This window comes from Candida jiufengensis, assembly GCF_024610255.1.
Source record: "Candida jiufengensis strain CBS 10846 chromosome Unknown scaffold7, whole genome shotgun sequence".
Taxonomy (NCBI): Eukaryota; Fungi; Ascomycota; class Pichiomycetes; order Serinales; family Debaryomycetaceae; genus Lodderomyces; species Lodderomyces jiufengensis.
In genome coordinates, this window is record NW_026261556.1 from 430,219 (window position 1) to 453,700 (window position 23,482).

Sequence of the window (23,482 nt, forward strand, 5' to 3'; positions counted from 1 at the left end):
TTTTAGTTTTATGTTTCATTTGAAACATCTCTTCTTATATACTTTGGTTTCGTCTTTTGTGTAATTTCAATCAAAACAAAAAAAATAAAAACAAAAATATCATTTCTGTTATCAATAGAATAGACTAAAGAAATCAAATTTCAAGAGGGATACTCCTATACCAAACTAAATGAATACTCCAAAAGATGCAAATGGAGGAAACAATATCCCATTTGATAATTTAGTTCATATTGCAAGTAATATGTCAAGTGAATTCAATCAACAATCAAATCAAAATGCATCATTAAATCAACTACAACAACCTCAATCTCAATCGCAATCTCAATCTCCAATACTTCCTCAACCACTATCATATCAGTCACATTACAATGTTCCAAATTCAACCTCCTCACTTTCCAATCAAGATTCTTCCTTCAACAACAACAACTTGAAAAAACATTTTAGTCCCGAATTACAATCAGCATCTTCAACACCACCAACAACCACTAGCCAACAACAACAACAAACCGATTCCAAAACCAAGATTAAACGTATGGCATGTGTAGAATGCAGACAACAAAAGTCTAGATGTGACGCATATGAAAAACAACCAAATCCATGTACAAGATGTGCTAAAAAGGGTTTACAATGTGATTTAAAATCTGATTATAAAAGAACATACAAAAGAGCAAGAATAGCACAGATTGAAAAAGAATTTATGGAGTTGAAAAAGACACTAAACACTGCTCAAGCTGCTGAATTATTATCCAAATTTCCATCGTTAGGTGAATCTCAAAATGATCAAGATGATTTAATTGAGGCTACTTCAAATGGCCAGTCAGCACCTTCACTAAACAATTCATCAGTTCAGCAAACTCTACAGGGCAAAAGACCAATTATTAAACAAGAATTTACAGATCCATTAACAAACAATTTAAAAGTCAAAACACCACTCATAAAAACAATATCAACAACATCGACAACTGAAGATTTTAACATATCAGATGAATTACTCCAATGTGAAGAAAAATCAGTTGAAGAAATCACAGTATCGCCAAACACAATAAAAGAATTATTTAAAGAATATATTTTGCGATATCACCCAATATTACCAGTAGTTGATGTATCAAAAGGACCAGAAAGAATTTATAAACTATGTCCACCATTATTCTGGGTCATTATATTTGTATCATTAAGAAGATTTAAAGAAGATTATTCAAAAACTTTATTATTAAAATTATCACCTATTGTCAAAGGAATATTAGCTGAAATTATGATATCTCCAATAACAAGATATAACCCCACGGAAGAAGATGAACCAATATATAATGTTAGTTCAGTTTATTCAGTTCAAGCTTTCTTACTATATTCATATTGGCCACCAATTACTTCATCATTAAGTGCTGACTCATCATATAATACAGTCAACACCGGGTTTTTCCAAGCTATCAGAATTGGATTACATGCACCTTCATCATTTGTTTCAGGAGTCCCCACATCAACAACAAATCCAAAACAATTGGGTATATTACAAGAACAAATCAAGACTTGGATTGCATCAAATGTTGCGTCTCAATTTATAGCTACTGCATTTGGATTCCCGGCGTGTGTTCAATTAGATTCATCAATATGGTTTTATAATCAACAAACTAGTGGTGATCTCAAAATCCCACAGAATTTAAAATCAATGTTAGAAATAGCTCAGTTCGAAGATCAAATGGCCAAAGCCCTAAATTCAAATCCTATTGATCCATGTGGATTAATCGAAGCACAAGAAAAATTACCTTTGTTGAAACTATTCGCTAAAAAGTTGGAAAATCTAGAGATATCCATTGGTGAACCATCGATTAATAATTCATCAAAATTTAGAATATTTGAATTATTAACTTCAAGAGTTCATTTATTTAGTTATTATTTTATTGATTCTTTTAAAATGTCAAGTTTTGAATTGCAAAAGGGGTTGATAAAGTTGTACAATTCAGCAGTTTCATTAATCAAATATACTAAAGATTGTCAAACTTTTGACAAAAAATTTATAAAATATTTACCTGGTGTTTATTTATTAAACCTTTGGCAAGCTGCATGTATAATTGGTAAATTAATTCATTCACCATTAAAAAAGTTCATTGATATTACTTTGGGAAAATCATGTTATGAAGCAGTTGTTGAATTAAATGCTAAAGCATCAATTTTAAAACATGATATGGCTTTTAGATCAAGTGGTATAACGAGGAATATGTGGCTGCTTTTCAGAAATTTGGATAATAATGATACAAATGCTTTGAGTATTAGTATAAGAAATAGAATGTCAGCTTCAGTGTTTTTTGACTGTTTGAATCTTGTTAGAGAAAAAGCAGGTATTTCTAAATTAAATGCGAACATTGTTAAGGAAACAAATAATGTTGTTGAAGAAGAAGAAGATGAGGAAGAAGATGAAAATAACCAATCTATAGCTCACTCCGAAGAAGAAAAACAAAACGAAGAAGATGATGATCATGAAAATGCAATTTTGGACGAAGAAGATAAGGATCAAGTATCACAAATAAATGATCCAAAATCAACTGAATTCATGAATACACGAAAACTGAAAACTAAAAGATCTTTATCCAATACAGTTGATGCAGAACAAAAAGCAAGACAAATTATAAGAACAATTCCTTTGGATCCAGAACCAATTTCAGCAGGTAATTCTAAAAGAAGCTCAATATTTAAAGTTGTTAATTCATCTTCTGAATCTTCACCAATGACTAAAAGTGATACTAATAACTCACCAACCATTAATAAGAATCCTCAACAACAACAACTTACACCAGTTATTAACAATGTGTTACCTCAAAGATTTGGAGGTGAAAAACAATCGGTAACTGCTAGTCCACAAATGTTTCAACCACAACAGAATATCAACAATGTCAATGAGGTTAATAATAACAATATTCCATACTACCCACCAGGAACAAACCACTTCAATGAACAATTACAATACACACCAACATATCAGCAACCACAACAAATCCCACAACAACATCAACAACATCAACAACATCAATTAGCCGCACAACAACAATTCGAATATAATCCCATGCAACAACAACAACCTCAACAGCAACAACATCAACATCAAAGCACGTCTTCAAATTTTTCATTTAATGAATCACCAGCTGGTCAACTGGGTTTAGAAAGTTTAGATTTAGATCGATTTGATGGTGAATTATTATGGAGAGATGTTGATAGTGTTATGAATGATTTTGGATTTCATCTTAATTAATGTTATAAGCGGTTAGCATAGTTAGCACATATGTAGACTTAAATTGTATCATGATTTACTTCATAATTTAGATTTAATTACGAAGAAAATACATAGTAATTTCTTGGTGACTTGAACTCAAGTTTCTCGCACCTATCAGAATACAGATCCGCCCTAATTTAGTTCTAATTCGTACAAAGCTTTGCGGTAAAGTAGTCTCAAATTAGTGCGGCTATAAATTATGAGTTTAACTTTTTGTGCACACGGAAAGGAATCACTGAACTTCCCCAACAACCGAGTTTTTGAAACTTCTCGAAAACAAACAAAAATTGGTAATGAATTTTCATTTGACAAAAAGTGAATGTAATTTGTATGAGGTAAAACAGCTCATCTTTTATGTAAATTGAGTTTTCAGCTGTTCAAGTGGACAATTTAATTTATAAATTGATATCAATTTCTTGTCGGAACATTAAAGAAAGAGACAGATATTTTAATAGAAATTCTACTTATAGTATTCAATACGTTTTTAAAGTCATTTACAGATAGTCAAGATCAAGACAGAATTTAGTATTTAAGCATTAGCTATATATCATAAATTCATCTATCCAACTTCATAGGGCAGATCAAGTGTCTTTTTTTGCATAATTAATAACATTTTATTTAATATTTAACATTTACTTTTACATCTATTAGAGTAAAAAACAGCTAAACTATAAAAAATGGGTGCATCATCAAGTATACTAAATGATTTTATGGAAGATACAAATTTCAATTTAGAAGAAATAGATAGATTAAGAAAAAGATTTATGAAATTAGATAAAGATAAATCAGGAGAAATAGACAAGAATGAATTTTTATCAATACCAGGAATATCATCAAATCCATTAGCAACAAGATTAATGGATGTATTCGATAAAGATGGAGATGGACAAATAGATTTTCAAGAATTTATTACAGGATTAAGTGCATTCAGTGGTAAATCTTCAAATTTAGATAAATTAAATTTTGCATTTAATATTTATGATATCGATAGAGATGGTTATATTGGTAATGGAGAATTATTTATTGTTATGAAAATGATGGTTGGTAAAAATTTGAAAGATGAAGAATTACAACAAATTGTTGATAAGACTATAATGGAAGCTGATCATGATGGGGATGGGAAATTAAATTTTGAAGAATTTAAAAATGCAGTTGATAATAATACAATTGCAAATACTTTGACTTTGAATATGTTTTAATTCTTTGGATATTGAATTTATATAAAGATAATGAAAGTTACGAATAAATTTTAGTCAATTAAAACATATCTCTAATATTAGTTAATATTAATATCATAATAGCTCTTTGTTTTTCTGTACTACAATATCCTGAAACATCCACCTTTGAAAAGGTGTGTCAATTTTTCGCATAATCAAACTTCATTTGTAAAACAATAAATCGATAAAATTTCATACCATAAAATGATATGAAAGATTTTGATAGAAAGTTACAGAACTTATTAAAATGGATCAATGACGATGATGCTGAAAATGGTCAGAAGACATCAACAATCTCAACATCCTCATTAAATCAATCATATGTTTCACCTGCTTTAAAAGTCAAAGATGTATCTGGATCAGGTAGAGGTATATATACAACCACAAGCTTAAATTCAAATTTTAAAATAATAAAGGTTCCACATAAGTACTTATTAAATTTCAAGACCGTATTGACTCATTTGTCTAAATACATGAATCAACAAAATTCTTCAATTGATGATGATGAAATTACAAAAATTTACAAAGCGTTTACCAGAGATGAGATTTTAAAACTTACTTCATTTCAATTGTTATCATTATATATTACATTGGAAAAGCAGAGAGGTACCAATTCATTCTGGAAGCCGTTTTTGGATTCTTTACCATCTGAGGAAGATTTTTTATATTTACCAATTTATTATCCGGATGATATTTTAAAATTACTACCTTACACAACAAAGCAACATGCATCAAAAGTTAAATCAAGATTTGAAAAAGATTATGAAACAGTCATAAGTCTATTAAGATCCAAGAATGTTGATAACCAAGTGATAACAAAATTAATTCCAAAATCAAAGTTTTTACTATCTTGGTTGAGTATAAACTCTCGTTGTTTATATATGGATTTACCAACAAGTCATACCCCAGAGGATAATTTCACTTTAGCTCCATATATCGATTTTATAAATCATTCAGATAATGAACAATGTGTTATGAAAATTGACCCTTCAGGTTTTCATGTTTCAACTACTACAAATTACAAAGAAGATGATCAAATTTTTTTCAATTATGGACCTCATTCTAATGAATTTTTATTGTGTGAATATGGATTTATTATACCAAATAATAAGTGGGATGACATCAATATATCTAAACAGCTAATTGAAAAGCTATCTAATTTGCAGATTGAATTCTTAAAGGAACAAAATTACTTTGATAATTATACTTTTACAAGCACTGGACTATCATTTAGAACAGAAGTTTGTCTTGCTATATTACAGGAGAAAGACCCAAAGGAATCAAGGAAATTAAGAGCATTAATTAATGGAAATATAGATAGTGAAGTTTACAAGCGAGGAAGTAATCAAATAATGAAATCAATTTTAAATGACATTAGGCAAGAATCAAATTCAAAACAATACCTAGAATTTGCTAACAATGATGATGGGGAAGACAATAAACTACGAAAACAACTAATAGGAACAATATACAAGAATAGATACAATTTAGCTAGTACCTACCTAAATTCAATTGACTAAATACATAACTTCATAATTAACTATAGGTACTCAATAAATTTTTACTTGCTTCTAAATCCAAATTTTTATTCAAATCAAATTTTAAATTAATTAAATTAACAATCATTGAATTAACAATAGTAGTTCTATTAAATTTCCTCCCCAAAAAAGTAATATATCCATTCAAATTATTAATTTCAGTAGTTTTTAAATTTCTAATATCTTGTCTCATTGATGAACTATTTTGTGATGTTAATTTACAACAATCTATAACAACTTCCAATAACCGATCTTCATTTAAAAATGATGATGATTCGAAAATGTTTTCCAATTGTGTTGAATATTCTAATTTTAATATATCTATACTTTCTTTAATTATTGATTTCCAAATATTTAATATTTCATTTGAATATAAAAGATCTCCATTTCTTACATTATATAATGCAGTTATTGGATTTATACAACAATTTATAATTAATTTTTCAATTTGATATAATAAAAATTGATTATAATTTAAATAACTCGTATTTAAATTTGAGGTTTCTATAATTGATTGAATTAATGGTGGTAAATTACCTTCTTCAATATTTGAGCTATTACTGATCAATAATTTCCCTCTTGATGCATGATTTATAATTTGTTTATCATCAATGAAAACTCCATGAGTAGTTATACCTTCGAAAATACTAGGTAATGATGATTCATTTTTCCAATACCTATTTATTAAATTTTGTTTCATCCCCATTCCATTTTGTAGAATCAATATCTTAGAGTTTGATGTGATTTTATTTAAGAATGGTTTTATAGCTGATTCAGTTTGATATGATTTTGTTGTAATTATTAAATTTTCAATTTCTTCTGAACTGTTGTGTTTTTCGAAATTTTTTGGTTTAACAAATTCTAAATCTATTGATGATAATTCATTTTCTGGATCATATAATCTATTTAATTTTATATTTGTTGTATTCTTTGATAGTGATGAATTTGATGATTGTATAACTTTATTAGGACGTAGTAATAGTATGGGTGAAATTTGATCTTTATATTGTTGTTTCAAATCATGTGCTATAAGCGAACCTATTGAACCAGCCCCTAGTATATGTACCTTTAGTTTATCACCTACTTGTGATTGTAGTATTCTTGACATCTGGTTATGTAGAAATAGTTGCAAAATTAATTTTTCAATTTTTTATACACAACTAAGACTGCGTTTAACTATATAAATAATATTACCATATTTGAAAACTATTACTTTCTTATCTTATCTACACAATAATATACTAAACTAGAATTTCCAATTGACAGTGATACTTCAAATCATCCAAACTAGAAAATGCTTATAGTAGGTTTGACAGGAGGTATAGCATGTGGAAAATCAACAGTATCAAAAGAATTACAAACTAAATATAATTTAAAAATAATTGATGCAGATTTAATTGCAAAAGAAGTTGTTGAACCTAAAAAACCAGCTTATAATAAGATACTACAAGAATTTCAATCTCAAATCCCTAATTTGGTGAATGAAGATGAATCATTAAATCGTGGAGCTTTGGGTACATATGTATTTGAAAACAAATCGGAGTTAAAGAAATTAAATTCAATAATTCATCCAGCTGTAAAATGGGAAATTATAAAACAAATTGCACAATCATATTTCAAACTCAACTCAATGGTAATATTAGACGTTCCATTACTTTTTGAATCTGGATTATATTTAATTTGTGGTAGTATAATAACAGTATCAATTTCACCATCAACTTTACAAATTGATAGATTATTAGAAAGAAATCCAGAATTGACGGAATTGGATGCACAAAATAGAATTAAAAATCAAATGTCAATGAATGAAAGAAATTATAGAAGTGATTATGTACTAGATAATTCTGGTTCACTAAAGGACTTACAACTTCTGATCAAAAAATTGATAACTAAAAGAAAACCAAATTTTGCACTGACTTTAATTGAATGGATACCTCCTTTTGGGGTATTATCTGCATTACTTGTATTTATCACGAGACGAATAGTTGAGAAATATAAAGGCAAAAAACCAAAACAAGAGTAGAGAGCATAAATAGATATAAACGAATAAATGAATAATGTAATGTGACGATATTAAATTTATTGATTTTGACGTACACCACTAACTATATCATCAACTCTAAGTAATAAACAAGCACTTTCAATAGCAGTTTTAATAGATTGTTGTTTAATAACTTCTGGTTCCCAGATACCATATTCATTCATATCAACAACTTTACCATTTTCTCCATCAATACCATAAGTATAATGCCCTGAAGCTTGTTTTGCTCTTAATTGTGATAAAATTTTAATTGGATTACCACCACAATTTTGTATAAGAGTTCTTGGAATAACTTCAAAAGCATCAGCAACTGCTTGATATGGATATTGTTCTATTCCTTTTATTGTTTTAGCCTTTTCTGATAATTTAACACTACATGCCATTTCAGTAGCTCCACCACCAGGACTTAATGATGGTTCAAACATAACATTTCTTGTCACTGCCATTGCATCATGTAAATTTCTTTCAATTTCATTCAATATATCTTTACTTGCACCTCTTAAAATTATTGTACAAGCTTGAGGATTTTTACATTTTGTTAAAAATGCAAAATATTCATCACCAATTAATTCAACTTTAAATTCACCACATTTTGTACCAACATCTGATTCTTTTAAATCTTCAACTCTATTTACAATTGTTGCCCCCGTTGCTCTTGCAATTCTATTATTATCTGATTTTTTAACTCTTCTTAATGCTGAAACTCCACCTTTTAAAAGATAATGTTGAGCTAAATCACTTACTCCCTTTTCCGTTATAACTAGATCTGGTTTAAATTCCAAAAGTTGGTCACATAATAATTTAACTTGTTCTTCTTCAATTTGTAAAATTCTATTCCAATCTTCTTCTTTTGTAATTTCTATATTTGTTTGAGATTCTCCCTTTTTATATTCTAATGGACAATCCAACAAAATAATTCTTGGATTTTCAATATTTCTTTTCATTTTTGGATGAACAACATCTTTATTTAATAATATACCATCTAATACTTCTGAATCAGTAACTTCTCCACCTGGAATTTTTTCAATTCTAACATATCTCTTGACATCAATTTCTTTATAATCTCCCTTTTCAATCATAACTGTTCTAACGGCTTTTAAACTTAATTCACACATTTTAGTTGACCATTTATTTATATATTTTGTACCTATGGAAGCTTGAATTAATTTCAACATTGCTTGATCATTATTTATATCAACTGGTTTAGAAACTTCATGTATAACTTCCAAAGCATCTTTTAATGCTTCTTTTAAAGCTTTTATTATTATAACTGGATGTATATTTTTTTCAATATATGGGAAAGTTTGTGCTAATATTTCTCCTGCTAATATTATAACTGTTGTTGTACCATCTCCAACTTCTTCATCTTGAGTTCTTGATAATTCAATCATTGATTTTGCAGCTGGATGTGATACATCAATTTCTCTTAATATAGCATGTCCATCATTTGTTAATACAATCCCTCCCATTGGATCTAATAACATCTTTAACATTGCTTTTGGTCCTAAACATGTCCTTATAATATCTGCAACTGCTTTTGCTGCAGTTATATTGGCAACTTGTGCTTGTCTACCAGTTTGTCTTTGAGTTGAAGTATTTAAATAAACGACTGGAGCTTGCATTGTGGTGATGACGACTGATTCTCAATTGATAATTAAACAAAACAATTTCCTTCTAGTTATTGTTTTTAACTATAGATCAATGATGAAATGTATTAAAAATTGTACGAAATTTTTTTATTTTTTATTCCATCAAATTCTTTTAATACACGCGAATGTTTAATACAGGGACAGTAGACTAGATATTAAAATTAATAGTACAATTGGAAAGGTATCAAAGATAAGAATAATACAACAGTCAAATGGAAACTGATGATTATATTAATACTAATTTTACAAATATTGATGATTTAAACAACTTAGATTCAAAATTACAACAATTAAATCAATTGGTAACCCGGATCAATCAAGTTGCAACAAATAAATTATCAAATAATACTGGAGAGATACAGAATAATCAACAAGTTGAGGAACCGAAAGTAGATGAGAGTCAATTGAGTAGCACGATTGATTTAATTGAAACACAATTAAGAGAAATAGCTGAATCTAATGATTTAAATACAAATATTTTCAAAATTGATCAATTGATTCAAGAATATGGTTCATACCACAAATTCATTATACTAAAAAGCAAACTACAAAATAAATTACAAATTCAAAATGAAATAGAACATTTAACAAAAGTGTCAAACATTGAGAAACAATTATTATCAAACAACCTATCAGTGAAGCATTTAATTGAAATTAACAATCGTTCTGTAGAACTAAATGATTACTACTTAAACAATGTTGTTGATGAACAGATAGATAAACTAAGATTGAAACTACAAACTAATTTAAAAGATGTCATTCAGAAAAACAAGTGGTTAAACAACGATACAGTATCAAATGCAGTATTAACTTCAATAACCAGTCTATTCAGCGAGTTGATTCAATTACAATCTATTAAAAACATACCAGATTATCCAAATACATGGTGGGGATTAGAAACTTTATTGGATCCAATTATACTAAAATTCAATTATCATTTCGATACTCCAAAAAAAGATACAAATAAATTATCAAAACCTGAATGGTGTTTACAATATATTGAAACTTTTTTAGATGATAATTTATCATTGATTAATATAATAGTTGATCCAAGTTTTAGAATATTAAACAAAATTGGAACTTATGAGAATATAACTTGTTTGTTGATACCCATTAGAACTAAAATTAATAAGATGATTCAAATAATAAATAAAAATATTAATGAAGTAAACACTAATGATAATGCAACTATTGAAAAATATGGTAGATTATTGACTCATTTAATATATGAAGTATCATCATTTGATCAAAGATTAAGAAATAAATATAAATACAATCCAAACGTTACGAACTATAATGAAACAACCAATTTAAAATGGACTGGTATAGCAGGAGATATATTTTTAGATAATGAAAACAAAGCATTTGAAAATTGGTTGAATTTTGAAAACAAATTAGCAATAAAAAGATATCAAAATGAAATCATAAATAAAGAAGATTCTTTTAAAATAGATTATGATTATCATACTACGTCTAATAAATTAATACTAAAACCTACATACTCATCATACGGATTTATAAAATTAATGAATAATTTAAATAGTCATTTACAACAAATTAGAGTATTCAAATTTAATATGAAATATATTAGTAAAATTCAATTAAATTTATTAGATCTTTATTTAAATGAAATAAATAAACAATTTAAAATGGTCAATGACAAATTAAATATAAAAAATGTATTAAACATTATCCCAGGTGGTATAAGTGATGATAAATCAAATAAAACAACAACTAACCAAGAATCAGAAAGTTTGAAAAATTTAGAAAACTTACTAGAAGTTTATTGTTCAACGAAATACGCAATTAATCAAATGGAACAATGGAGTGAAGAATTTTTATTTATACAATTATGGGATAAATATAAATCATTAAATAAGGAAGCTAAAGTTCAAGAAGTAAGAGATTACTATTACAACAATAATAATGCAGATGATCAAGATGATGGGATTTTTGGATCTTTTATTATTGATTATGAAAAATTATTAATTAAAACTACTAATCAAATTAAAAAGGAATTATTGACTTTAAGAGATTTGAAATTGGAATTAATTTCGAAATCTGTTTCTAATTTAGATTATCTAACATTTACAAATTCTATATAGAAAAAGAACAGAAGTATAAGTTGATAATTGAGAAAGGTATAGTCTTATTTTAACCCTCTAAATTAATTTCCTTCTTTTTTCAAGAAATCTGCCATTACCGGTTTTTTAAAGTTGGGTAATTATGTTGAAAATCAACATATTTTAAAAAGTTTTAACTATTCATATTTTCTATACACCTAAGATCTATTGATAATTTGAAGGATATTTAAAATCATTTAATTCATAAAAATTTTCTTTTATAGCTCTAATAGAAACAAATCTAGATAAAATATTTCCAGAACCAGCTTTATCATTTGTTCCTGAAGCTCTAGCACCACCAAACCATTGTTGTCCAACAACTGCCCCTGTTGATTTATCATTTATATAAAAATTACCAGCTGAATATCTTAATTTTTCTTCAACTTTACGAATTATTGACCGATCTTTTGCAAATATTGAACCAGTTAATCCATATTTTGTTATAGAATCTATTGAATCCATTATTTGATCAAATTTTGAATCTGGATAAACGTATGCTGTTAATATTGGACCAAAAAATTCTTTTGTTAAATATTCATGATTTGGATTTGTTGTTTTAATTAATGTTGGTTGAATATAATAACCATTTGTTGAATCGTATGAACCACCACTTATTATTTCTAATTCTGGATCTTGTTTAGCTTGATCAATTGCTGTTTTTAATTTATTAAAAGATTGTTCATGAATAACTGGTCCCATAAAAGAATTAATAGTTTGTGATTCAGTTGTATTTCCAATAGTTATTGTTGACATTTGAGAACTTAATTTTTCAGAAAATTCAGGCCACATTGATTCTGGAACGTATACTCTTGAAGTAGCTGAACATTTTTGTCCTTGATATTCAAAAGCACCTCTTAATGTAGATAATACTGAATGTTTTAAATTAGCTGAATTATGAATTAAATGGAAATTTTTCCCACCAGTTTCACCAACAATTCTTGGGAAATCCCTGTAAACATCATTTGAAACATTATCACTTATTTGTTTATATAATTTTTTAAAAACATCTGTTGACCCAGTGAAATGTAAACTTGAAAAATCTTTATCGTTTAAAACAATATCAGTAACTTGTACTGGATCACCAGGAATAAAATTTATAACACCTTTAGGTAAACCAGCTTCTTCTAATATAGTTAATAATAAATAATTAGATAATGCAGCAGTTGCAGAAGGTTTCCAAACAACAGTATTACCCATTAAAGCAGGTGCACCAACTAAATTAGCAGCAATAGCAGTAAAATTAAAAGGAGTAACAGCATATACAAAACCTTCTAAAGGTCTATATTCAGCTCTATTCCAAACACCAGGTGAAGTTTGTAAAGGTTGTTGACTATACATTTCTTCAGCATATTTAACATTAAATTTAAAAAAATCAATTAATTCAGCAACACAATCTATTTCTGCTTGATAAACATTTTTACCTTGACCTAACATTGTTGCAGCTAACATATCATATCTATATTTTGTTGAAATTAAATCAGCAGCTTTCAAAAAAATAGCAGCTCTATCAATCCATGAAGTTTGTGACCAAGTTAATTTTGCATTTTTAGCTGATTGTATAGCATTTTGAATATCTTCAGTTGATGCTTGTGATACATTAGCTAATATTTGTGAATGATTTGCTGGATTTAATTGTGGTTTTATTTCTGTATCTTTATAAATTTTTTCACCATTTATAATTAATGGAATTGCTAATGGTTCATTATCAGTATCAGTAAATCTTGTTAATGAAGCTTTTAATAAATCCCAATCTTTTACATCATTAAAACTAAAATCTTTAACTGGTTCATTTGTTAAATTTGGAGGAGTTTTAATTGTTGATAATTGTGATATACATCTTATATTTTGTTTAATATTTGGTTTTATAGTATTAATTGTTGATCTAGGTATAAATTTTGAAGATTGTAAAGTTGTTCTCAATCTTAATGTATTACGAGTAGTTGATCTTAACATTCTTGAATATATATAATTGACTTTAAAGACAGACTTGATAAAAAAGAAAAGATAGAATTCAAAACTGAAAATTTTTACTTTGAAATTTATATAAATTTTACTACATTCAATAAAAGTCGATAATTCTGATTTACGGGGTTTCAGATTTGTGTAACCAAAAGTTGAAATATTATTTTTATTCTTCATCTCTTGAGATTTTTGAATGGAAAACACAAGCGAGCTTATCATATTTACTAAATTGGAAAGGTTTAGCTTAACCATATATTATTCATTACTTATTAAAATATATCCTCTTTTATCTTATCTACTTATTTATCTTGTAGTTCTTAATTCTTTCATTTAATTCTAAAATTCTATTATTTACATTTTCCAGATTATTATTAAAATTTTCAATTGTAAGATTAAGTTTAGAATTCAAATTAATTATTGATTCATCCCATTTAATAAAATCCTTGTTTATATTATTGAAAATTTCATTTAAATTTGATGTTAAATTAATTGATTCATTCATTTCATTATGTAAATTATTTAAATTTTTAATTCTTTTTAATATAATTGGTATATTAACTATTGTATTTTCTAAATTTGGTAATATTTTATAGATTTCATTGATTTTTTCATACTTGTTAATATTATTTATTTCATCACTTTCATTATAATTATCATTTGTTGGATCTAATCCATATATTTTTTTATTTAATTCTAATTTATTAATTTCTTTTGTTAATTTTTCAACTTTGGTTATTATTGAATTTGAATTGTAATCTGAATGTTCTAGTATATCTAACTTTCTTTCTAAATCATTTATATTTAATTGAAATGTGGTAGTTTCATTTTCATTTTCATTTTTAATTCCTGATCCAATTTTTGATTCTAGTTCATTTAATTTATTCTCTATGCTACTTAATTGTTTAATGTTTCTTTCATTTAGTTCTATTGGTTTGGATTGGAAATGTAGAAGTTCTCGAATATTAATTGATTCTGGGTCTATTATTTCATCTAGTTGACTCTTTTTTTTACTATTTATCTCCAATTCTTTTGTTTCTTCAATTAATTCATCAACATTAATGTCTTGATTCTGCCGTATTTCTTCCAATTCTCTTTTAATTCTAGCTAGCTTTTCATCAATAGTTTCTTCTTTTTCATTATCTATAATTTGATAACCCATAGAATTTATAACATTTCCTGAAAAATCAAATTTGTTATTATTTATTATATGAAATTTATTAAATTGTATTGTTTTTTCATCAAAATTTATATTTTCAAATTCATCATTTTGTTGTGTAGTGGTAGTATCGTTATCTTCATGATCTGATGATTCAAATATTTCTTGAGTTGATGTATCTATATCTGGTAAATCTTTAAATTTATTCATTTCATTGAATAATCATTTATTGATGTGAACATGAAATAATTGATTTATTTTACGCGTTTTCTTTGCAGCCAAAAATTATTTGATAATTTTGATTTAACAACCAATACAAGTTGAAAGTTCACTACGTTATTGAAGTCTTGATCGTTTCATTAAACATATCTTTAAATTATTTACATAATCTATTTAACGAAATATACTATTTAGTAACAATTTGAACAACATCTTCATCATGAACAGGATGATTTAATCCACATTTTTGAGGAGAATGTTTAGCACTTGAACCCCATACTAATGCATATTTAAATTGATTTTTCATTTCTCTATGAATAGAATCACATACTTCTAAAATTGTACTTTTATTTCTAACAACCATTGGATCATCAAATTTAGGTAAGATACCTCTTCTTTTTGTATATAATCTTAATAAATCTAATTGTCTCCAAATTTCTTCTTTTAAATCATTTATTCCTAAATCTAATTCACATGATATTACTGTTGTATTTGGTAATCTTGCTAATCTATCACATTCTTCTAAACTTACTGAATCTATTTTATTATATACATAAAGACATTTTATGTAAGTTATATGTTGTTCATTTATAACATCAATAAAATCATCTATTGTTACATTTTCATCTTTTATTAATACATGAGCATTTAATATTTTATAATCTTTTAATAATGCAGTTACTATTTTTTCATCAAGATATTTTGGTGGTATTATTGAATTCATTTTAACTCCACCTGTTTTTTTGTATGTGATTGTTACATTTGGTCTTATTTTATTTAATCTTATCCCCATTGATTCTAATTCATTTTCTAATATAGTTCTTTGATCTTCAGATTTAGTTGCATCTAAAACCATTAAAATTAAATCAGAAGTTCTTGAAACTGCAATAACTTGTCTACCTCTACCTTTCCCTTGTGATGCAGCTTTTATAATACCAGGTAAATCAACAATTTGTACTTCTGCTCCATTATATTCTAAAATCCCACCAACTGAAGTTAATGTTGTAAATTCATAATTTGCAGCTTCTGATTTAGTATTTGTAACTTTTGATAAAAATGATGATTTACCAACTGATGGGAAACCAATTAATGAAACTCGAGCATCTCCGGCTTTTGCAACTTCAAATCCTTGACCTCCACCTCCTGAACCTTGTCCTGGTTGTGGTTCTAATAATTCTCTTCTATATCTAGCTAATTTACCTTTTAATAAACCTATATGATATTCTGTTGCTTTGTTTTTTTGAGTTCTTGCTAATTCTTCTTGAATTTGTGCTATTTTCTCTAGTATTCCCATAATTGAACAGTTATTTATATGAAAACTTATGCTTTCTATGACTTGATGGTTGTTGGTTTGAACTTTTAAGTTGATGATATTTAAGTAAATAAAATTGTTTTGTGTCAATTGATATTTTAAAGAGAAAAATTAAATAGAAGAAGACCATCTTGAAATTTATATTCATTCTCAATTAAGAAACAAATTGATCCAAAAATTAAGTCAATAACTTAAACCAAAAAGATTTCACTGCCTTATCCAACCGAATCCGGCCATCATTAAAACAAAACCACCTTTACAAAAGATGCCCAAGACACAACCAAATAAAAAATATATCAAAAAAAACTCAAATAATAATAATCCAATAGAAGTATCAAAAGTAATAAATACAGGTTCATCTTCAAAATTAAAAAAAAAAATAAGAGATATAGAAAGACTTCTTAAAAAATCCTCAGAACCAAATTCAAAATCAAAATTACCAGCAAATAAAAAAATTGAATATGAAAGAGCATTAAAAGGTTTAAACATTGAATTACAACAATCACAATTTAATATAAAACAAAAAACAAATGCAACAAAATATCATATGGTTAGATTTTTTGAAAAAAAAAAAGCTATACGTAAATTAAAACAATTAAGATCTCAATTTAAAGAAATTGAAAAAACTGGAATTAAAAAAGATATAAAAAAGGTAAGAAAACAATTACGACATGGAGAAATTGATTTATTATATATTGTTTTATTTCCAAAATCTGAAAAATATATTTCTTTATATCCTAGTTCAAATAATGAAAATTTAAATGATCCAAATGTGAAAGCAGGCCTCAAGAAGACAGAAGCAAGAAGATCGGAATTTAAAAAACAAGTTGAATCAATGCTTAAGGAAAATAAATTAGATTTTACAATTGATGATATATTACAAAATAAAAAACAAATTAAAACTCTTGAAATTATTAAACCAACTAAAGAAATCGACGCACCAGAGACAAAAGAAGAAAATAAGGAAGAAGAAGAAGATGATTTCTTTGAATAACTTTTCAAAAATTTATAATAATGTATATACTTTACTATATTTTATATCCATTCCATCATTAATACAAGTAATTGTAACTTCTTTACCAAATAATTCATCAGGTACTTCTAATTCACAAGATACAATACCTTTTTTATTAACCAATCTTGGTGATGCTCTTTTCAATAATAACAATTCTTTTTCATCATGTATTATAATAAACCAAGATTCTCTTTGTGGTTTAGGGAAATTTGGACAATATACTTTAAATTCATCATTTAATGGATAATTATTATGTAAAATTTCAACTTTAATTGATTCTTGTTTATCTTGTTTAATTTTAAATTCTCCTGTTGGTAAATGAGATGCAATTTTAATAAATTCTTTTTGATTTTGTTCAGGTATATCAAATTTTTCAATAAATTTATATAATTGACCGGTTTTTAATTCACCTAATTGATTTAATGTTAATTTATATGGACTATCTTGTTTTGTAACAATATTTAATCCAGGTAATGCCGAGATTGGATCATCATCATACCATATTCTTTGTTTAATACATTGCATTAATTCAATAAATGACAAGACAGCCTTATAATAACCCATTTCAGCAGCACCATCAATGAAAGCTTGTAATATACGTAATGATTGATCCAACACAGAAACAGTATCTTGAGAATAATCAGCAATTGGTAATTCAATTCTACTAATAAATGCTTGAATTAATAAATATGCTTTAACATGAGGATCCCAAATAAATTCACATTCTAAATCATTAGCAGAATATCTCATAGCTAAAGATAATTCTAAATTTATAAGTTCTTCTCCATGACGTGTTGCTAATTCATTATATTCAGTAGCTTCACAAAGCAATTGTAAACAATTTCTGAATTCAAAATTGGGGTTTATCTTGTTAACAAAATTTCTCATTGTCAAATGAGATAAATAATAATATGAAGAAATATGTAAAAATGGAGTAGCTATCAATTCATCACCTTTAGTATGAACACATTTCGATTCAATTAAACTATCAATAGTTGTATCAATTAAACCTGCCAAATATTTTGAAATTCCATATTCAGAAACATCTTCAATTCCATAATATGTTGGATTATTATGTGCTCTTCTATACAAAAAAGTCCAAGTTAAAAAATCCATAGCTTCTTGTCTTGTAGTTATAGTACCTGATGAAATTTCTGCACCAATATGATTATCTAAAACTTTATGTAATGAAGATTCAACAGGGAATCCTAAATTTAAAAAATGTTTATAAAATATCTTTTTGGATTCCTTTGTATAAACTATTGCAATACCACTAGTATCAAAAGCTGGTCTACCTGCTCTACCCATCATTTGTAAAATATCAGTTAAATCCATATCTCTATATCCTTCAATTTTAGCATCGAAAAATTGTGTACCTTTTATTATTACTAAATGTGCAGGTAAATTAACTCCCCAAGCTAATGTTGAAGTTGCAATTAATACTTGAATTTTACCTTGTTCAAATAATTTATGTGATATTGATCTATCTGATTCGACTAAACCTGCATGATGTAATCCCATACCAAATTGTAAAGATAATTTTAAAGTTTCATCTTTAACTTTATTTAAAACATCTTCTAATTCAAATTCATCCATCTTTAGGAAGCGTCTTGGATCAGATTCCATACCACATAAATGTATTAAATCTAAAGCAGTTAATCTAGTTTGTCTTCTTGAAGCTACAAAAATTAAAACTGGTTTTGTAGGTGAATGTTGTTTAATAGCCATAAAAGCAGGTTTATTCATTGTTTTCATTAATGGACAAAATGCTAAATTATCAGGAAACCCATCAATATACATTTGTAATGGCACTGGTCTAACAGATTGAGGAAAATTAAATAATCCATTTTTAACACCTAACCAACCAGCCATATCAAAAGCATTTGAAACTGCAGTAGACATACCTAATAATCTAATTGGTTTTTTGGTTTGTGATGATATATAATTCATTCTACTAACAATCATTTCTAAAATTGGACCTCTATCACTTGCTAACAAATGAATTTCATCCATAATTACTAATGATACTTGTTGAACAAATTTACGAGTTTGCCAATTACGTGATATACCATCGAATTTTTCAGGTGTTGTGATTATTATATCAGCTTCTTTAACTTCATGAATACTTGGTAATGAATCACCAGTTAATTCAACTAATTTATGATTTGTATTTGCACAAATTCTTTTCTTCCAATCATCTACTCTTTCCCTAACTAATGCTTTCATTGGAGCAATATAAACTATTTTTGAACCCGGGAATTGATTAAAAGCATGCCATATTGCTAATTCTGCCACTACTGTTTTACCTGAACCTGTAGGTGATCCAACAAATGAACTTTCATTAGTATTATATAATGAATGGAAAATCATTGTTTGCATCGGATTGAAATATTTAAATTTTGATGAATATATTTTTTCAATTTCTTTATTGTGTAAAGCTTCAACTGGTAATGGTTGTAATCGTAACAATTCAGTTTTCATAGTTTCATTTTGTGGTCTAATAAGGTGTTGAAAAGATACTGCATGAACAGTTTCACATCCAATCCATAAATCGGATACTAATTTAACAATAACTTGTGGTGGTAATGGATCACTTAATGGGATCATAAAATCTAATTCATGAGGATTATTTAATTGTCTCTTATTTAAGATAAATTTTTCAACATGTAAAATATTCAGTTTATCTGATTCTTCAACTGTTAACCAAAATATTTGTGCTTGTCCATGATACCTTTCATCCCAAACAAAATCAGGTGTTAAATTAATATGAATTCTCATTACGTTAGTCATGATAGGAAAAATTTCAGAATCAATTTCAATATAGGGGAATTTACCAATTAATTTATATAATGTTGAACCCATCAGTTTATTATGAACTAAATCTCCTAATTCTCCAGCACTCATATCTCTTAAAGTTTCCATTGATGGATTTTTCCCCTTTATATTTCTTAAAATAGGTTCTGGTAAATCAAATTGACTCATTGGATGTTCAAATGACCAAATTCTTTTATCTATTGATTTACATAATGATAACATAATTTCCATTAATTTCCCCCATTTACGATTCATTGCAATTAAAAATAATGCTCTACAAATTCTTGCTGAATTTTGAGCTACATAATTCGAATCAGAAACTAATGCTGATTCTTTAATATTAGCTTGTGATATAAATGCTTGTAATAAGATATTTGTCTTTCCAGGTGGTGAATCAACATCTGCTGCAATTTGACAAGGTGAATCATCTTCAAGTAATTGTTTCAATTCTTTTGCTTCTTCTTCTCTAAACTTTATTGAATCAAATTCACTACTCATACTTATCATTGATAAAATATCAGCTTCTGTAGCTAATGGATTCACCATTTGATTAAAAATTTCAACTGAATTAGTAAGTAAATAAAAATCTGATGCTATTCTACCTAAATCTTTAGGCACTAAAGTACCAGTTTCTTCATCAAATATAATCATTTGTAATAAATGTAATCTTTTAGCACACAGTACAATCATTTCTCTTCTTCTATTAACTAAAGTTGGATCTTCTTGAATTTCTTGCCATGACATAGCATAAGCAAATGGATTTTTTTTCATTCTAGTAATCATATAAGTATAACCTAACCATTGAACACCTTCATCTACATTAGTTACAGTACCTAATGAAATTTCTGCATTTAAATTGTCAATTAATTTTTCCTTAAGTTTTGATTCAATTGGATGTTGTTGAGTAAGTAATGAAATATAATGATCCATTCTATCACTTGTAGTACATAATATACCAACACCAAATTTTTCATATTGTGGTCTACCTGCTCTACCAAAAATTTGAATAACATCTGATATACCTAAATCAGTAAATCCACCTGCTTTTGAGTTATAAACTTGAGTTCCTTTCACTATGACCACAGCCGCAGGTAAATTGACACCCCAAGCTAATGTTGATGTACAACATAATACTTTAATTGCTCCTGATTCAAACATTTTCTCCGTTAGGTTTCTATCACTACGTAACATACCAGCATGATGAGTACCAAAACCATGTGGAAACAACTCTCTTAACTCCTTAGATCTATTCTTTTGTGATGCTTCTCTTTTAAATTTTTCATAAGATGGATTTTCTGAACAATCAAATAAATCTAATTCATTATGATCTTGAGCCATTTGTATAAAAGTTCTTGCTGTTTTAACTGTTTCTTTACGTGAATGAACAAATACCATAATTTGTAGTCCTTGATCTAAATATTCAGATAATTTTGCATATGATACTTTATCTAAATTTTCTCTTGCTGTTTTGGAACCAGTTTTACCTCTAACACCTAAAATTTGTTGTTGTAAAGGTATTGGTCTAAATGATTGATCAAAATAAAACATCCCCACATTTCTATTAACACCTAAAAAATCAGCAACATCCATATAATTTGGTAAAGTAGCAGATAATCCAACAACTCTAATCATCAGTTGAGTACTTTCAACTTGTCTTAAAGTTCTAGCAACCAATGTTTCAATAACTGACCCTCTATCTTCATGTAAAAGATGAACTTCATCAATAATTAATAATTTAACTTTTGAAACTAATTCACTATCACCATTCAGTTTCCTAGTTACAACATCCCATTTTTCAGGTGTAGTTACAATAATTTGAGTTTCAGTAATTTCTTTTCTTGTCATTTGCATATCACCAGTTAATTCTCGAACTTTTATACCTAACCATTGTAATTTTTTTGAATATTTTTCAACAATTTCTGCTGCTAAAGCTTTTAATGGTGCAACATAAATTATTTTAAATTCATCATAATCTATATCTATAGTGACGTCATTATCTTCATTGACAGTTTCTGTTACAAATTGTTGTATTGTATGTAAAATTGTTAATAATGCGACATCTGTTTTACCTGCACCTGTGGGTGCACATACCAACAAATTTTCATTAGTATTATATGCTACAGGGTATACTAAACTTTGCATTTTATTTAAAGTTTTATAGTTTTTGAAAGTACCTTGACATAGAAAATCCATATCTTTTAATTTTATTAAATGATTTGAAGTGGTCCATTTATTTGGCAGCTCTTCAGGGTACGGTATAATTAATTCTTCATTTAATGGATATGAATTTCTTGTAGTTCCTTTTGGTAATGTAAATTTCCCACCGGTTACTGCTGCTAAATTTATAGTATCTTGATTTTTATAAACATGAGCATATCTTTGATTTACTGACTTCAGTAGTATATCTTGATTTTTGGTTTTATTTCTATTATCTATAATTAATTGAGCCCTCTCTTGAGCTGATAATAATCCATTAGTTTGATTAAAAACTTGTTTATTTTGTATTATATTTGATATTAAATCAATTTCTTCAAATCCCAAGATATCAAATAATGAAGATTGTAATTGTTCATCACCAGTTGAATGTGATACTAAATTTTTCACCAATGTTAAAATTTCATCTTCATCTTGACCTCTAGCTAAACTTACTCTTGAACATTCCTTTTCCAAATTCTTTAGTATATGATCATCTTTATCTTGATTTGTGACAATGTTTGACAAGGAATCAATATGAATATCATTAAATTTCGGTAGTATCTTATCAATTGGAGTAAATTTAGCATTTTCATTATCAATATTTATTAATTTTTGATTTGATTCTTGTAATTGAGACCATTTATTCATTGCTTCAACCATTGGTTGCATAGCTTGCATATATGATCCCGTTGAGGATATGTTATAGCTTGACATAATTCTTTAATAGTTGAATAAATAAATTTAACTTAATTCAATCTTATATCATTTTGTTGATATATATATTTTGAAATAATTAATGGCAATATTCAAATCTTTTTATAAATTTATATTTTTTCAGTATGCCTTTTTATATTTTTGTGTAATAAATTAATTATGAGATATTGCAAAATTGCAAAAAAATGTAAATAGTAAATAAACATGAGTAATCTCTGTCTAGTATAGTCTTTTTGTTAATTTCTAAACGCTCAATATTTA

The 23,482-nt window shown here is 26.9% G+C and overlaps 12 protein-coding genes across 12 annotated transcripts; 6 read left to right on the forward strand and 6 right to left on the reverse strand. All coding sequences in view use genetic code 12, as the record gives it.

The window, feature by feature from the left end:
• Positions 1-169: 169 nt before the first annotated feature.
• On the forward strand, positions 170-3,244 carry LEU3 (leucine-responsive transcriptional regulator; the record flags this gene model as incomplete). Its single annotated transcript, XM_051766759.1, has 1 exon — positions 170-3,244. The coding sequence occupies one exon, from the start codon at positions 170-172 to the stop codon at positions 3,242-3,244; it is 3,075 nt and encodes a 1,024-aa protein (XP_051622020.1).
• A 698-nt stretch (positions 3,245-3,942) lies between these two features.
• CNB1 (calcineurin regulatory subunit B) lies at positions 3,943-4,464 on the forward strand (the record flags this gene model as incomplete). Its single annotated transcript, XM_051766760.1, has 1 exon — positions 3,943-4,464. One exon carries the CDS (start codon positions 3,943-3,945, stop codon positions 4,462-4,464), a length of 522 nt encoding a protein of 173 aa, XP_051622021.1.
• A 227-nt stretch (positions 4,465-4,691) lies between these two features.
• KGF54_000808 (protein-lysine N-methyltransferase) lies at positions 4,692-6,002 on the forward strand (the record flags this gene model as incomplete). Its single annotated transcript, XM_051766761.1, has 1 exon — positions 4,692-6,002. The coding sequence occupies one exon, from the start codon at positions 4,692-4,694 to the stop codon at positions 6,000-6,002; it is 1,311 nt and encodes a 436-aa protein (XP_051622022.1).
• Positions 6,003-6,018: 16 nt separating this feature from the next.
• KGF54_000809 (2-dehydropantoate 2-reductase) lies at positions 6,019-7,128 on the reverse strand (the record flags this gene model as incomplete). Its single annotated transcript, XM_051766762.1, has 1 exon — positions 6,019-7,128. One exon carries the CDS (start codon positions 7,126-7,128, stop codon positions 6,019-6,021), a length of 1,110 nt encoding a protein of 369 aa, XP_051622023.1.
• Positions 7,129-7,314: 186 nt separating this feature from the next.
• Positions 7,315-8,043, forward strand: KGF54_000810 (putative dephospho-CoA kinase; the record flags this gene model as incomplete). The annotated part of the gene is made up of 1 exon (XM_051766764.1): positions 7,315-8,043. The coding sequence occupies one exon, from the start codon at positions 7,315-7,317 to the stop codon at positions 8,041-8,043; it is 729 nt and encodes a 242-aa protein (XP_051622024.1).
• Positions 8,044-8,099: 56 nt separating this feature from the next.
• Positions 8,100-9,683, reverse strand: CCT3 (chaperonin-containing T-complex subunit; the record flags this gene model as incomplete). The annotated part of the gene is made up of 1 exon (XM_051766765.1): positions 8,100-9,683. One exon carries the CDS (start codon positions 9,681-9,683, stop codon positions 8,100-8,102), a length of 1,584 nt encoding a protein of 527 aa, XP_051622025.1.
• Positions 9,684-9,922: 239 nt separating this feature from the next.
• TIP20 (Tip20p) lies at positions 9,923-11,815 on the forward strand (the record flags this gene model as incomplete). Its single annotated transcript, XM_051766766.1, has 1 exon — positions 9,923-11,815. One exon carries the CDS (start codon positions 9,923-9,925, stop codon positions 11,813-11,815), a length of 1,893 nt encoding a protein of 630 aa, XP_051622026.1.
• Positions 11,816-11,998: 183 nt separating this feature from the next.
• On the reverse strand, positions 11,999-13,786 carry PUT2 (1-pyrroline-5-carboxylate dehydrogenase; the record flags this gene model as incomplete). The annotated part of the gene is made up of 1 exon (XM_051766767.1): positions 11,999-13,786. One exon carries the CDS (start codon positions 13,784-13,786, stop codon positions 11,999-12,001), a length of 1,788 nt encoding a protein of 595 aa, XP_051622027.1.
• A 304-nt stretch (positions 13,787-14,090) lies between these two features.
• On the reverse strand, positions 14,091-15,161 carry KGF54_000814 (uncharacterized protein; the record flags this gene model as incomplete). The annotated part of the gene is made up of 1 exon (XM_051766768.1): positions 14,091-15,161. The coding sequence occupies one exon, from the start codon at positions 15,159-15,161 to the stop codon at positions 14,091-14,093; it is 1,071 nt and encodes a 356-aa protein (XP_051622028.1).
• A 196-nt stretch (positions 15,162-15,357) lies between these two features.
• On the reverse strand, positions 15,358-16,464 carry KGF54_000815 (uncharacterized protein; the record flags this gene model as incomplete). Its single annotated transcript, XM_051766769.1, has 1 exon — positions 15,358-16,464. One exon carries the CDS (start codon positions 16,462-16,464, stop codon positions 15,358-15,360), a length of 1,107 nt encoding a protein of 368 aa, XP_051622029.1.
• Positions 16,465-16,747: 283 nt separating this feature from the next.
• KGF54_000816 (uncharacterized protein) lies at positions 16,748-17,476 on the forward strand (the record flags this gene model as incomplete). The annotated part of the gene is made up of 1 exon (XM_051766770.1): positions 16,748-17,476. One exon carries the CDS (start codon positions 16,748-16,750, stop codon positions 17,474-17,476), a length of 729 nt encoding a protein of 242 aa, XP_051622030.1.
• Positions 17,477-17,488: 12 nt separating this feature from the next.
• KGF54_000817 (putative RNA helicase) lies at positions 17,489-23,221 on the reverse strand (the record flags this gene model as incomplete). The annotated part of the gene is made up of 1 exon (XM_051766771.1): positions 17,489-23,221. The coding sequence occupies one exon, from the start codon at positions 23,219-23,221 to the stop codon at positions 17,489-17,491; it is 5,733 nt and encodes a 1,910-aa protein (XP_051622031.1).
• Positions 23,222-23,482: the final 261 nt, after the last annotated feature.